Source organism: Coturnix japonica, chromosome 5, assembly GCF_001577835.2.
Source record: "Coturnix japonica isolate 7356 chromosome 5, Coturnix japonica 2.1, whole genome shotgun sequence".
NCBI classification, from domain to species: Eukaryota; Metazoa; Chordata; class Aves; order Galliformes; family Phasianidae; genus Coturnix; species Coturnix japonica.
The window spans coordinates 24,539,906-24,555,936 of record NC_029520.1 but is presented as its reverse complement, the minus strand read 5'-3'; the positions used below and the strand labels follow the sequence as shown (position 1 = coordinate 24,555,936).

Here is a 16,031-nt window from a genome sequence, read left to right as displayed (position 1 = left end):
AGATACTGTATGCCAAGACTGATACTGTGCGGATTTAGCACTGATTTCAGAACTATGGAGAGTCCAGGTCTGGGATGGTTATCAGAACCAAGATGACTAACAAAGGGAAAAAAAACCAACCCAGGCATGGCACTGGGAAGAAAACACATGCTCCTCAGACAAGGTAATGATACTGCTGTTCTAAATATCCGTTCAAATTATCCAAAGCACAAAGCCAAGAACTCAGGACCTAAAGACAATCACTTTTGTAACAGTTTTATTCAAGTCTGTGTGCTCTAGTGTTGAGACAAGGCCTAGATCAGCATTACACTGTAATACAATAATTTTAGCCATTGAACCAAGCCTGCTTGGCATCCTTGGTTTACAATTTACAGTACATCCAAAAAGAAAGCAAAGAGAAAAAAAAAAATCCCAAAACGCCAACAACTTTCATTAGCTCTTTGCTTTGCTTAAATATTGTTCTATAACATAAAATAATTTAATACAATAAAAAAAGAACTGTAATCCAAATACACATAATACATTGACACAGAACAGAGGAAAGATACAGTAGATTATGCACAAGAGTATTCAGTTGATGTGTTACCTACAGTGAAACAAACTGGACATTAATATAATTTAACTATTTAAGCCCAAGAGGGTCAGAGGCAACAAAGCCAGGTCACAAATAAAGCTTTTTAAAAAATAATGCAATCTTATTTTCCCCTAAGCTTACTGCTGTACAGAGGTTAAAGGAAGGCTCCAACAAATCACTTCATTTGACAACATTTCATCACACAAACAAGAAAAACCTTGGTGGCCTCTGTTATTTTACTCAACTCTGGGATACATTACCATTTGCTAATGCAACTGCTTCATTGCAGGTTCTTCGGGCAAAACACACCTTCAGGTGCTACGTCCATAGTAACAAACTTTTGAACACCATGAACAGAAGACATACAGAGGTCTCCAACACTGGACTGAAATACTTAAGTCATCAGACAAATCCCAGTCCTGCAGAGTTTAGAGCTCCTTACAAAGTACCTAACACTTTCCACACAGGGATTTCAACACAAGCAGGAACTATCCCATACCTCAAAAGAATGGACATGGGCGTACGATCTTACACTAGAGTCATCTACTCACCTGGTTCTTCGGATTTGACAACACTGTACCTAGGAAATTCAGGTCACTGTTTTTTTGCAACTGGCTTTAAACAGAAGCAGGAACAGATCCACAATTAATAAGGCAAAAGTAAGACACAGCTTATAAAAAGAGGGAGGAAATACATTCTCTGGCTGCGAAATTCAGACTTTCAAAGCCACAGAAGAGACACGGTTAAAATCACAGGTAGTTTCCCTGATTTTTCCACCACTACTGCCCCTCCCCACTCCGTATAAGCCTCTCAACTGAAGTCAGGCAAAATATCTCCCATATTCCCAGTTTGTTTTGAATTTATGACAAAGAAATCACATATACCAACACAAAGTGCTGGGCCAACAGCTGACAAGCAAGAATCCAAGAACCCTAACAATAACAGCAGACACTGATCACTTCCAAATTTGTCAGATCTGTATACTAACCCGGAAGGATGTATTTCTGAAATGAAAGAACCTGAGAAAACACCTCAGGTTAAATCAAAATTTGTACACACAGCCTCCACACACCACTTACTGCCCCCTCTGAAGCCAGCAGTCTGCTAGTGCAGAAGTTATTGATCTCTCCTATATCAGAAAATATTCTCAGAGCTTTCCCTGTTTATGGTAAGAACTAGCGATGAAACAGGATGGCAAATGCAGGCATGGAAAGGCCATACAAGTCAGAGCAAATCGAGCCTGCATTTACCCAAAGGCTTGTGAAGGAACGTCCTCTGACAAAATATGGAGACTGGTCCTCCACCATTAATCTCTACAAGACAACGCCCCAGATGAGTTCGTAACAGCTTTGTTGACTTGAGGTTTCTGTGCATTCAGCCCCACAGATACATTCCATTGATTTTGGTGATGTTTAAGTATGCTTTCTCAAATTGAGGCCTCTTCCCCTCCTAGTTAAAAGACAGTACCCTATATAAACTTTAACTACTAGATGCTTTTGGCTTTATATGGTTTCATATAAAAACTGCCAAATATGAGGCACCGGTGCCTGTTGACATTAAGAAGATCCAGGTACATTCTCCACTTGGAATTTAGCTGTCTCTCAGAGACCTATGCTGCACAACAATGTTTTTTACTCTCTGCAAAGACCACTGGCAAAACTCAGCTGTTCAACTGGTAAGCATTGGTATGTCCTCTTATTTTTTTCTGCTGCTTTATCCTTTATAATCTAGGATTTCTGGATGTTATGGTTGCCAAGATAACCTTGAAATCAGAGCAATGGCAGAACTAATGCAATAACATCTGCTTGAGATGCAGTGTGAAAAATCAGCTCAGAGGTATTAGCTGCCCTATTCAGACACAAATGCTAACTATGATGACATTTTAAGAGCTACTCACTAAAGCATGAAAGGCAGAAATAGAAGCCTACTACAAATATCTGGACAATTAGTCAGGAGAGACAACTCATTTTGCAACTTAAACTGGGATTAGGAAAAAACACCACCTTACTTTACCCCCAAAGTCAAAAAGTAGCCACCACCACAACAACTCAAGAAAGGAGTTCAGATCTTCTCCAACCGTATTTAAACTCAAGAAGATAACTGTGCTATTGAACAGTGGCAGATAATCAGAGGACACATTTGTTTTGAAACTCAATAACAAGAAGCTCAGTATACAGGGCTTCCCAAAGAACTTACTTGTTTATATTCTGAAATCTCATGTTAGCAGCATTCTTAACAATGAAGCCTAGAAAAACACTGATATGTCTTCCTGCTCCATTCTAACCTCTGCTGCTGGGAGAGTGATAAGGAAATGCATTAAGACATGGCTACAACAATTATTCTTCTTTCTCAGACTCACTCATCTCTCCTCCTGCTTTAAGACAAGAAGGCAGTTTTAACTCAGCATCTATTCTTGAGAAAATGCTACATTGGAACAATCAAAGTAGGACAAAGAGACAGGGTCAGTCACTCCTAAATAACACAAAAGCTTTATCTTGGTCTGATGCTGGGGCTTCAGTCAAGATTTTTTTATTAGAAACCCTAAACTCTCACTGTACGGAGGCTAAAATTCAAGCATGGACAAGATCCTCGAGAATTACTTCTGAATAACTAAGGGACTTTTTCCTCCAGCATTTTTACCTTTCAAATATCCTGCTCTAAGCAAATGCAACTTTGGCATTCCTCCTGCAGATTTGTTCTAGGTCCACACTTGTCAGATGCGCATCCATCTGATCCCATCAGCCACAGACCTAACAGTAGCCCACTTCCAGCTGAGCAGGAAAATCCACTATGATACATGCTAAAAATGTGCCATAGCTTCTTAGTATTAGCTATAGTTGACTACCTGCACATCATTAGCAATCAGATATAAGAACTGCCCTAGGATCAGATATATTCCCCAGGCAACCTGATTTAGCTGTGGATGTCCCTGTTCATTGCAGGGGATTTGGACTAGATGGCCTTCAGTGTCCCTTCCAACTCTTAAGGATTCTATGATATTAGGAAATCTACAGTAAATACAAGGGAAACAAGATTGCATATTGGCTCACTTAAAGAGTATATGAGATTATTTAGAAAAAAATATGTTCTCAAAAAACATACTTTCACCTTTAAAAGCAGCAGCAACCAATATGAAATTATCACCTTTTAGATTGGAAATACAGCTCTTCCGCAGGCCAAAAACCACCAGGAAATATACTTTGTGCCTTGTTATTGTTTATCTTGTAGAGTTACATAATAAAAGCATAATCTTAATTTTTGGAACTGGTTTTATTTTTCCACAAGGAATTTCAACGTCACAGAGCCAAACAGTGTTTTCCTCGGTGCTCTCACCATTCTAGCCTCAATTGTTTATCTAGAGCAACTCTTAAAACTTATCCTTTATTTCCACTTCATCTGTATAAATGAGGTAGCTCAGGGTAAAAGAAAAGAAATCAACCAGAAACAAAGTCACTACACAATCCTCAAATCCTTCTTTAGGACTCAATTTAACTATACTGCCAATAGATTCCCAAGCAGCTAGTATCCTCTTGTCTGCTCCTCGCTAGAATAAGATAGAAAATTTCACCCTCATATTGGTTAATTTCTGTCAACCTCCATTTTCACTTCCCCCACTTCTGTTTTATGCTTCTACCTTGAAAATGTTTTAGGTTAAAGCACAGATAAAATAACATTGGTTTCTGTCTTGGGCCCAAAAATACTACAGCATCAAGAACAAATAACTGACAAGGATGGGATAGAGACAGCCACAGAATCATGTATTCAGAATTCTAATTGACAGATAAGGAGAGTTAGCAATAGCATGCTTGTTTCCACAAAGGTTTATGCAAGTCAGCAAATGGATGCACATGAAATGTTTGTATCACGTTTGGCCTGATGTACGATGAAGAAAACTACAGTACTGAAAAGCCACATCCTTCCAGTTCCAGTTTCTTCCAGAAAACAACCAAAGGCCCTAGCAAAGATGCACATGAAACAGAAGGCACCTAGCAATACAAGATGCACCTAAAACACACAGATGTAATTCACAGGCTTAAAAAGACCAGCACAAGTATCCATGCTCACTAGGTAAAATGATGCTCCTTGTCATTTGGAAACAAAGAAAAAGAAGATTCTTTCTATCATGTACAGAAAGAGGTGAAATGCGGTTCTTGTATACAACACTAATGAAGTTTTTTCTACTAGGAAAAAAGAGTTTCTTGCTACAGAAGGACAGTAAGAATTCTGGTAGCTATGTGAGACACAGTCACTAGTGGGAAATTACCTTATAATCAAGCACATACCTCTGAGGCTGGGAATGACTGTTTTTAACATACAAAAATAAAGCTGATGTAGGTGATTTCTGAAGCTGTATTTGTCTCTGACCAAGAGTAATGCTGCTTAAAAAAGCTGAATGTGAGAAAAAACAAAAGCAAATGAATATTAAAACTATAGCACGTAACATTCTACTACTGTATTTAATAAGATGGGAGTAGCAAAGTGAGCCATAAATGCATTTTGGTGTTGCTCTGTGAAACTGTGAAAGCAGAGCTGAAGAAACAAACTTTTCTTAAGACTTGTTTGCTAACCAAAAGAAATTGGAAAGTCTAAGCCACAGACCAGGTATGGAAATACAAAAAAATAAACATTTGGTTAAAACTCCATTCTGTCCAGTGAGATGCGAGACCAGAGCCTGTGCCAAGCACCTTATTCTAATCTTACCAAAGTAAACTATAAAGAAAAACATAGGAAGGCATTCTTTCTTAAAGATACCTTAATAATATAATGAACCAAAGTATTCATGAAGTCATAAAATTATCCTTTGTGACAGCATGATCATGTTTTGGTTTTGTTTGTGCACATGCTATATTTATTGCTTGTTTGCAAATATATATTTTAACATATGCCTCTCCTGTCAGTGTTCACATCCAGTTTTACCCAAATTATAGCCTTAAGCAAGTTATAAATATAGAAGCAAAGGAAAGCAACTACCCTGTAGCAAAAGGGATCAGAAATTTTCATTTCTAAATGTTCCTTTGTTTTGTGTTAAAAGAAGGATCTATATTGCTGTGCAAGATAAGCCTTCCTATTTTCCATAGAGCAGATAGAGTTTTTAAGAATATTTCCAAAACACACAGAAAACATTAGAAAGTAATAAGCATCTTTTTCCAAGAAGAAAAGTTTCAAAAAACCCAAAGAAATAAACATTAATAATAGCTTAGAGTTACTTAAAATGGCAACAAGCCAACATTGAATTCTGGGATATAGTAATTACGTCTGGTTCCATACATCTAATGGGTCTTCAGATCCCATGCTCATTCCATAGAAATGAATTAAGTTCAGATAAAAGTCAGATAAAAGATAGACAGGTGGTGGTTCAAGTTAGGAGGTTTCCTGTCATTTGCTATTTAATAAAGCACTCCAAATGGCAAAGACCTCTCTTTACATGACCTTTACTGCCTCACCTTCAGCAGAATGAGAGGTATCCAGTTTCATCCAGTAACATCTCTATGCAGCACTGTCCATAAGTCTTAAGATAACAGCATGCTATGAAGAGGAAGGCAACTACTCCCATTCCTAGAGGTACAGAAAAATAAATCATAAAAGCATACCAAACCCAAACAGGTCTTTCCACATCACTAATGAAAATTTTACTTTGAAAATACTCATTTTGTTAGAAAACAATTGCAAAAAGAATATTTTCATTGAAGTTCCCTGCCCCACACTGAATAACAATCCACTGCAATAATAATCTGAAGGGAAAAGGGTACCTATAAAAAGTTATATTTGCACCTCAGAAAAGACTCAGTGGAGATAAGGTCTACTTGATGGTGAAACTGAGCATTGTGCAGTCCATAGGAAGCAACAATATTACAAAGAATCCATAACCATTATCGCTTAAGTTTTGACACAAAAGCCTTCTTCTCTCTACCTGTCCCACATTCAATTTCTGTGAAACCAGCAGAAATGTTTTTAAAAGGAATTAAGGTTTTTTTTTTTTGCACTGTTGCTATGTCTGTGCTTTCTCCTCAGTTTTACAGGAAAAACAGGCAGACTGCCAGATAGCCTATTCTCAAGAGCTGGCAAACATATTCTAAATTTCTAAATCAGTTACATCAATTAGTGATATATATATATATATATATATATATATATATATATATATATATATATATATATATATATATATATATATAGCCAGTCAACTATTTAAAAGAAAACCTGCATGTATTTCCAAATCTGAAAAACTGATTTCACAGCAATGACATTTTGTAACTGATACTAAGAGTAATGAGGTTATTTCTTCTCTGTGAGCTCTATAATGATATTAATACGTTTTACTCCATTCTTTCATCATTATTTTAGGCTGCTCAGTAAATTTGTGCTCTCATGCTCTCTTTTTCTCAGCAGAAAGTGCAACTTATTCAGGTATTCAAGGAAAAAACACATTTATGCTTATAGCAAAATTTTCACCATTTTCCTCAAGAATTCTGCTAGCAGGTGTTTCAATGTAATGATGAAATGTTTGTCTTGCTGACAAATAAATGAAAGCCAATAGATTAAAAAAAAAAGTTATGTGAGCTTTCTGACTGGCTCATGTTTTCTTGGTATGTAGTGGACTACAGTGAAGCTCTTTTGGGGACCTGGGGCACCTCACCACCTGCAGCTGGGAAGGAAAGATAACTAATAGATTAAGGCAGGAGACTAATCAAACCAGTACAGGATAGATGGATAAATGAAAAGATTACAAGCTAGCTTGAACATTCAGATGGCCTCTGGGCCTCAAGGCACCAGTGGCAACAGCTTTCAGGATGCATACAGTAAAACACATGACAACTCTTTGCCTTGAGAGCCCTCTGCCTGTCAGAAAACATCCCACCACTCGCTAAAGCAAACAGCTTTGTTTTACAGCAGATTCCTCTTGCTCGGTACCCTCTGGTAAGTCACAGAGCTCCAAATTGGAAAGCTTACTTAGGGACTGATGCTCAAAGCCTACCTTGTTTTTATCTCATGCACAAGATTCAATTAAGATAACTGCATCTAAGGAGCATTTATCAAACAGTGTTCCTACATTGCCTTTCTAGCAGCTTTGTAATAGAGAATATCTAAGCTGGAAACCCTGATCTGGATGTATGACTCTTTACCACCAGTGTCATCCAGTTCCTTTGTTGTCCATATGGTGTTAGGGCAGATGCCATTTGGCACAAAATCCTCCTATTGTTGGCTACCCATCACCTTCACCAAGCAGTTATCTAGAAGTGAGAAAGAAGGGATTCTGACACCTCATTAACCTTCCTACACAAAAGAGCAACTCTAGATTACATCTTTGCAGATCAAATGCTGCTTCCCATAACTTTGGAATAACATTTTTTTGCATAGAAAGAACAGCTGATCCAGTTTTGTCTCAGACTTTCAAAAACGGTAAGGGAGACTGAAAACTACATAGTTTTAATGCCTTGCTTTATGTTCCTCTGACACAAGTTCCGATCGAGCTTCTCATGAGGTGCTTTTTGCTGGTGTGTGTTTGTTTTTAAAGTTCCTGGATCACAAACACATTGAGGTTTTAGAAATGGAAAGCAAAAGGATGAACAGATAAGAAATAATAAAAATGCTAAAGGTTTACATTTAACAAAAGTGCCAGAAACATCAATTTTTCTAAGTTTCTTTGCCACACACCAGAGTCCCTTGTCTACACAGTCAACAGTCTACCCAGCACTAGCAGCTAGTGTAGCATCATTAAGGCTAGCTCTGGAGAGTTCAGTGGAGTAGGCAGCAAAAAGAAATTCAACCATCAAACAAATCTTGTGGAATGTGATGAACAAGAAGCATGACTTTCCTCAATGGTAACATACTGCACTTGCCTGCTAAGAAGGTACACTTGATCAACAGCAACATTATGCTTTTAGCCTTCAAACTGAATTAAAATTACTAAGGAGAGTATTTCCCCACACATGCTGGTTTTTAACATCAAGGTTGTAAACATCTAAACACTCATGTTCTCTGTGCTGCTGCAAGAAAGTATTCATCTACAGTGCCTTCACAACAGGACTGGACTTCCCTGACAGGAAGGCAGCACTGCCAAATCAGTTATCTGCATCCAAATGGCAAGCAGGTTAGCAAAATGAGCAGAGATCTGTACAAGAAGAGTGAACAGATAAGCTGTACTCTGCAATAAAGCAAACTACCCTAACACGCTCATATAAAAAGGCCACATCCCTTATTTATAACGCCAAATGGGAACAAATGAAGCTCTCATTAAACCCAATAACACAGGCTTGCTGGGGGTGCAGACACACTTGCAGGCACTGAAGAAAACTGAGCACATGCATGCATTAGTTGTATGACTTCCTCCTTCAGGACAGGTCTTCTTACCTAGTCTTCCTTGCCAAAGTACAAGCTTTTATGAATTTGAACAAATGTTTTACATGCCTATGCTGCCTTCCACAAAAAGATCTCAAAGAACTTTGAACATACTACATAGGTCCCACCCCCCTTGTGAGGTAGGTATTATCCCTGTTATTTACAGATGGGGAAATTCAGGCACGGAGAGGTTACATTATTTGCCCAAGGTCACAGTCAGTCAGTAACTAAAGAAGACAGAATCCAGATGTTCTGATTCCTATTTGCACAATTCAACTAGGAAAAACACAAGCCTCAATTTCTAAAGAGCCTTGAACAAGTAGCAGCGTGCACAGGAACCATCTTGGCTTTACAGGGCCACTCCTAAAAAGCATGAGAAAGTCAGAAAAACAGGAAGAAGAAAGAATGAGGGAACATAACTTACTTCTGCAAGCCAACACACAGCATTAAAGAAAGAGTTCCTGTCCATTTCCCTCCCAAAGCTGAGACAACTCAACTATGAATCTGTGTTACAGGGGGGAGAAAAGAGGCAAATGGGACCACGGCTAGAAACAAAAAAACAGGCTGAAGTAAGTAGACCTAACACCCCCATTCACTATTTTGAAAGCAAAGGGTCATGGAAAAATAGGGCTGAGAGGGACCTCAAAAGATCATTGAAGCCCACTCACCCTGCCTTGAAGCCAGGATAACTACACCTACTCATTCCCAGCCTTCCAGTCTCTTCTCCAAGAAGTCCACCAATGGAGATGCCATGGCCTTCCTCAGCAATCTTCTCCACCTTACAGTAGGACATAAACAAAACAGGGCAAGCAAGTGTAAGACCGCTACTTCTGCTTCTTCAGTGGGGGCACCGTGATAGCCAGGCCTATCTAATGACACATTTCAGAGAAGGTAGTCTCCAGATATTTACTTGTTTCTTTCCTGGAATTTTGGGGAAAAATAAATACTGGCGTCTGCTGTGTTATATAGCATTTGAGTTTTGAAAACACTGATGAGTACCAGGATAGATACTTACTGCAAGTGCCAAATCCTACAAGGTCAGTAACAAAGACTTGGATATAATTTTAGCTTACTGCAGATACAAACTGCAATAAGGTGACAGGGAAGACTACAGAAAAACCCCACAACAAAGGCAGCAGCTTTGAGTTGCCAAATTACAGCCAACTGCAGACAACAATCAGGCAGTTGAACAACACCTTCAGCAGAGGCAGCACCATACGATCTCCGTAGCTTCTATCTCATTTGTCTTCAAAGTGCATTCTCAGTGCAAAAAGTAGAATTGAATTTAGAGGGGCTTACTGTCCCGAGTGAATTTCATACTAAGACCAGAATTCTTGCTTGAGTTCATATGCTGTAGCTTTGTGTGTGTTAAGTTCACTTCTGCATAGCGGAATGGTGCTGTCTTGGCTCTGTCCCTCAGCATCTATGTCCAACAATGTCCGCTCCTCTACAGGATGACTCCCCTGGAAAGGAAGCAGTGCAGGAAGTCCGGGTCTCTCTTCTACAGTGCTGCTGCTACTAGCAAAACAAGAGTCCAGATTACTTGGAGTGTCAGTACTTGAACTGTTGGCAGAAGATTCACCCTTGGCATTGCTGGGTGACACAAACCACCAGGGATCAAGCCGCTGCCGGCTGGCTGCGGGCCGAGGCCGAGGCAGGAACTCCAGTGTCTTGGGTCTTTCCAGCGTGGGGTCCTGCTGTGCATTCCATCGTCTCGGGGTTGGAGGAAAAACAAGGTTGGGATCTGGCAGGCGAGGGACCTCATTTGGATCTCTACTTGGACTAGGTGTTTTTAATACACCTATCCAGAACAGAGAATGTGAAAGAAGAGGGAAACATGTTAGATGTCACTTCTAAAAGGTTCCGACAAATCTTACTGTATGTACACTGTGAAAACATTTTCAAAGCAGAAAGCCTCCATTCAGAACCTACAATCTCCATATCTTCAAGACTGAAGAGAATAACTGGTTTCTTTATTCCTATATTGTTCTCAACACATTGTGAAACACCTGATTAACTTGCCTTGCATAAGCAGAGTATTTTGTTCATTCTCTGATTTGTTTTCTTCCTTTTCAGACTGTACAGCATGGATTTGACCTCCTATCAGAGGTAAGAACTCTCCAAATCCTTTGGAAGGTACGTTATCCATTAACAGCTTGAATGGATCGGGGAGACACTTGCACAGCAGGATGTGTGACACCTGTTTGCAGTGAGTTAGACCAACTCCCTAGGAGAGCCATTTAATAAAATCTAACGTAGACACTTTCTGTTGTTCTTGTTTGGTTGTTTCTAAAACAGAACATAACTTTTCGTGAATGTTTTAATGAGCATTAACCCGCATCTTACTGCAGACTTCCATTCAACAGACAACCTCACATTTTGTTTAGTCTAATTAAATTCATATTCTAGTCCTCTTTTTTCTCGTGAATTACTAGGGGAAAGCATCTTGTCACAGCCACTCCTAAAGACCATAACAATAAGATTACCTATAAGAATAAGAGCAAGAGCAGCAGAGGTCCCACACTGTTTTAGAGATCCGTTCTTCACTGCCTTAAAAGTTATAACCTGCTTTGAAGTTGTAACAATAATACAAACAAGTGTACAAAGGCAATAGAGATGGAATTCTGAGAAACTACTAAAAATGAACAGTGTTTGTACCTTGATACAATAACATGCTCTGCCTCACAACATGATGCAGAGAGTTCCTTGGTGTACAGGTGATGGAATAGAGACTGTTACTGTATTATTCCAGTCATTATTTTTGAAAAGACAATATCCATGAGCCCTACCTGTGGGCTGGCAACAGATGCTGTATATGCAACATGTTTATTTCCTAAGAAGTATGATATACTTCGTAACAAGTATACTATACTGTTTGGGCCCTTCTTCTGAAGAAGAAAAGGAAGATGGCTGAAAACCTACCTGCTCCCAGTGCTCCAGTTAAACAGCTACTGGAAGGGCATCCACTGGTTGGGCACCCATTGACAACTAGTCCAGTCCCTTTGATGGCCCCATCAGAAGGTGTGCGCCTGTGCCCGCCTTGCTGGGTGTGGGAAGAGACCGTCACGTGTGTGGGAGTGAGGGACTGGTTGGGGTCTTGTTTGAATCTCTCAATCTGGACATTAACTAGTGGGTTATTAATAGCTGGCAAGGGAGCCTTGACTGTCACAGGGCTGACAGGCATTTCGTATACCACAATCTCATCACTGTCTGAGCGCAGCAGGGAACGGGTGGAATTACATTCGGAAATGGAAGACAGGGAAAGAAGGGTGAGGGATGTGGATGGCTCGCCAAGCAACAACATGGGCTCGTCTTTCTTGAAGATTTTTCGAGAAGGTGGGCTAGTGCTCCTGCGTGGGCGCCCAGCTCGCTGGAAAATGCTGTCACGTTTTTTCTTCTCTTCCTTGGGCGGTTCTGGCTCCTCTTCAATCAGTAGCTGACACTTCCCTGCTTCTAGCAGATCAAACCCCAGGCCTGCAGCAGCCAGAACCGCTCCACAGCCAAGCAAGGCAACCTCGCACCGTTTGTGGTGGGAGCCACTACGTTTGAGGCTGTTGGTGGGTGTCAGCTGTGGGGTGCTTGTAGCAGAGTTCACAGGAGTGGACTCCTCATTGGCATCACTAGAAGGCCCGTCCCAGTCATCATTCTTCTGAAAGGGGATGCAGAGGTATGACTGGTTGTGCCCAGGTGAAGGGTGCACTTTGCCCTCCCCGTTAAGACATTCACTGTCTTCATCATCTGGAAAGCAAATGAAAAAAAGAGTACTTTGCATGGATGCAACACTTCGGCTAATTCCACTGTCTTACAAATACACATGGGAGTTAAGCTTCTTCTCAGAAGATGCAACCATCCTTCTCATTACAAGCACAGTTTACCAGCTGCCTAATGCTTACAAGCTATTGATCCCAAAACAGATAGGTTGAGACAAGTACCTGGAAACACCACCAAAGAAGTTACTGAAATGTTGATTTTTTCAGGATCCATTAAGGAAACGGCATATCAGAAATAATCTGTCTTTCCGTTATCTCCAAAGTTTCTATGTATGGAAGTGATGAATGAAAAGGTAGGAAAATGATAAGGATCTCTCCTTGCAAGTAAAGGTGTAACCACACTGCTCATCTAAATATTATCAGAAAAGGAGTTGAAAGGTAGCACAGAAATAAGAGGGGAGGTTACGTGAAGCTTGCTAGCTTACAAGAATAAACAAAAAAATAAAATCCAAAATGTGAAGGTTGTCATTTCACTAAGAATAAAGAAAAAGCAGACAACATCAAAAAGAAAACATTAATGTAAACATTGCTGTAAGTTGAAGACAAGGAAAAGCTCACTCATGTGAATGGAAGCACAATATCAAAGCAGAATACCAAACGAGAATATCAAGTCCAGGCAAATCCTTTACCCATCTCTGCTAAGCTGGTGAATCCTGGAAAAGCAGGTGCAGTTCTCTGGATCTTCCCTAGGTTTGGTGCACTGGATGACCACTGTTTGTATCCTTCTACCAGAGCTTTCAGACTGAAATAACAGAAAGAATAAGATGTAATAATGTGCTGACAAGAAACTAACTCCTCCCTTCTATATTGTCTATTACTCTATTTAGGGTACACATGAACCCACCTTAATTACACAGCTTTAAGATCCTGCGCTAGCAAGACATTTCACAACACTTCCCTCATTTGTAACAATGTAGCAGTCAAAAGATCTCTGATGATAAACAAAAGCCATAAATGCAGAGTAATACAAAGCACAAGGACAGAAATCAGACCAGACCGTTTCTTTTAAAACTAAAGCAAACACGCCATGGTGAGTACAAAGTAAAGTGCTCAGCAGGAGGATGGGAAAAATATCTCCAAAAACACTTCCAAGTTAACTACCAGTAAACAGGGAAAAACAAAAAAATCACTCACTGGGAATACAGTACGTTACATTCACAACAACAGAATCATGCTTCTATATTATACAAGTATATTATATTCCTCTAAAGAAAATATTGTGTTAAAGCACAAAGTTATAAGCATAAGCTAGAAATTATGGACAAAATGGGTAACTAAACACCATAATTCATTATAATCTTTTAGTTACAGACCAAAAATAGAAAAAACAAACAAAACCAAAGCAAATTCCTACATCAAAGTCATCTGAGTTTAAAGGCATCTTTCTTTGCACCTAAGCTTATTAGTAGTCCCTGTTAATAGATATTCATTGCTATCACCCCATATGTATTCTGCACCGCTTTCACAATATCAGAAACAACAGCAATAAGCTGCACACTTTTGATATCTCAACAAGCCAACTAGATTTATTTTTTAATCATCAGTAGTCTCTGAACTGATAGTTTTGTAGCATCCTACCCAAATAGCTGCTATAGTTTTGTAGCTGCTACCCAAATAGTGTCATGGGAAAGCTTAAACTGGACTATTCTGTGCTAAGTCCATCTCTTCACTTAAATCTTTTATCCCTCTATCCTCCCAAATTAGAATTGGGAAAAAACAAACAAACAAACAAAAACAAAAAATAAACAAAAAAAATCCTAAAAAGAGCAAGTACTCTATCATCTGTGGCACTAATTTTTACTGCAGCCCTATTCTATTTAAATAATATGCAGTCTGACATGATCTTTTTGGTATCCAACAGACAGGCTGCAAGAAAGAAGACAATGGACTCTTTTGCAGGCTCTGTTGGGATAAGACAAGGGAAAATGGTTTCAAACTAATAGAAGAGAAATTTAGGTTAGATATAGGAAAGAAGTTCTTTGAAATACAGGCTGTGAAGCACTGGCACAAGTTGTTCAGAGCGGTGGTGGGTGCCCCATCCTTAGAGACATTCAAAGTCAGGCTGGACAAAGCTCTAAGCATCCTGATCTCACTGTGGGTGCCCCTGTTCATTGGATTAGATGGCCTCAAGGGGTCCCTTTCCAACTCAAATGATTCTGTGACTCAATTATCTCAGCAAGAGGCAGATCATTTATGTTAACCACACTGCCCTCTCAGCAATACTATCACATTTCAAGCACTCTGCAAAACACTGTCACCTTACTAAGAGCAATCACAGTCAGGAAGTAACTCTTTCTCAGGAGTTCATGCTCAAAAGCAACTCAGTTCTGGACCTCTCAGCTCAGGACTGGACCTCTAGCAAGGGAACAAATCTGTTTAGACTTTCTAAAGTCTTCGGTACAGCAAATATGTAAGCAGATAAGCGCTCGCAAGAGGACAGGCAAATCTCCTGGGAAACAGCTCATAACCAGTTTCAAAACATGGACATCAATCTAATTCCAGGCCTTCTTCTCTTACCTGTCCTCTCCTGCACCTAACTCCTTGTGACAAAGTGAGCTTGGTCCCCAAGTGCGTCCTTTTTTCTTCTGGCCTCTCTTCTCTTCTTCCTCTCCTTCCTCCTTTGGAAGGACTGAGTTTCGTCCCCATGTTTTACTGCTTTCAGCAGGAGTCACTTCAAAAAGAGTTGAAAATAGGAAAAAAGCCAATCAGGTACACACGTGGGTCCCAATGCAACACAAACAACACAAGCCAGAATAATGCTAGAATGAAAACGTTCATTCAGAGTTATTTCCCAAAATTCTCATCACACATCAATGTTGATCTAACAAATAGATCCCTTCAAAATGACTACAGAGTTCAGTTTCATATGGTTTTCTCCTTCAGAAGAATTAGTTGGCTATCAGAAACAAGAATTGTGATATCCAACACAAACACTATGCGTTAACATTCCTTTCATACTTCTAATACACATTTATATCCCTAATTCTGGGCTATTAGGAGAACACCATTTTAATGATAAGCACCCTATGTTCTCTTTCTCCCCATCAGTAACTTAATCTACTTCAATAAAATTTCACAAATCTACTCTGCAAACTAATATTCTAAATGTTAGCCTATAAATTCAAACAATACGATCTCTGTACAATCTAGCATTAATCTTTCAAGAGCATAGGTAAGGGTCAGACTCCAAATAATACCAAACTCACCACCCTCCCAGATAATTGTCAAAACACTTTTTCTCACTCTAAATTCATACATGCAGGGCACAAAGCCAACATTTTAGGAACATTTCTTTTTACAGTCCTGTCCTAGATATGGAATCTTGGCATCTTACCACGCTGACAGAC

The 16,031-nt window shown here is 39.5% G+C and overlaps 1 protein-coding gene across 3 annotated transcripts in view; it reads right to left on the bottom strand.

The window, feature by feature from the left end:
* Nucleotides 1-238: 238 nt before the first annotated feature.
* The window catches only part of MAP3K9 (mitogen-activated protein kinase kinase kinase 9), a 44,976-nt gene continuing 29,183 nt past the window's right edge, over nucleotides 239-16,031 (bottom strand). For 2 of the 3 annotated variants that reach the window (XM_015864639.2, XM_015864640.2), the window contains 4 exons: nucleotides 15,202-15,355; nucleotides 13,314-13,426; nucleotides 11,837-12,652; nucleotides 239-10,715 (listed from right to left, as the gene is read on the bottom strand). In XM_015864639.2, coding sequence (XP_015720125.1) covers nucleotides 10,234-10,715; nucleotides 11,837-12,652; nucleotides 13,314-13,426; nucleotides 15,202-15,355 — 1,565 coding nt within the window. In that variant the 3' untranslated portion in view covers nucleotides 239-10,233. The other variant, XM_032444768.1, reaches the window with a different exon arrangement.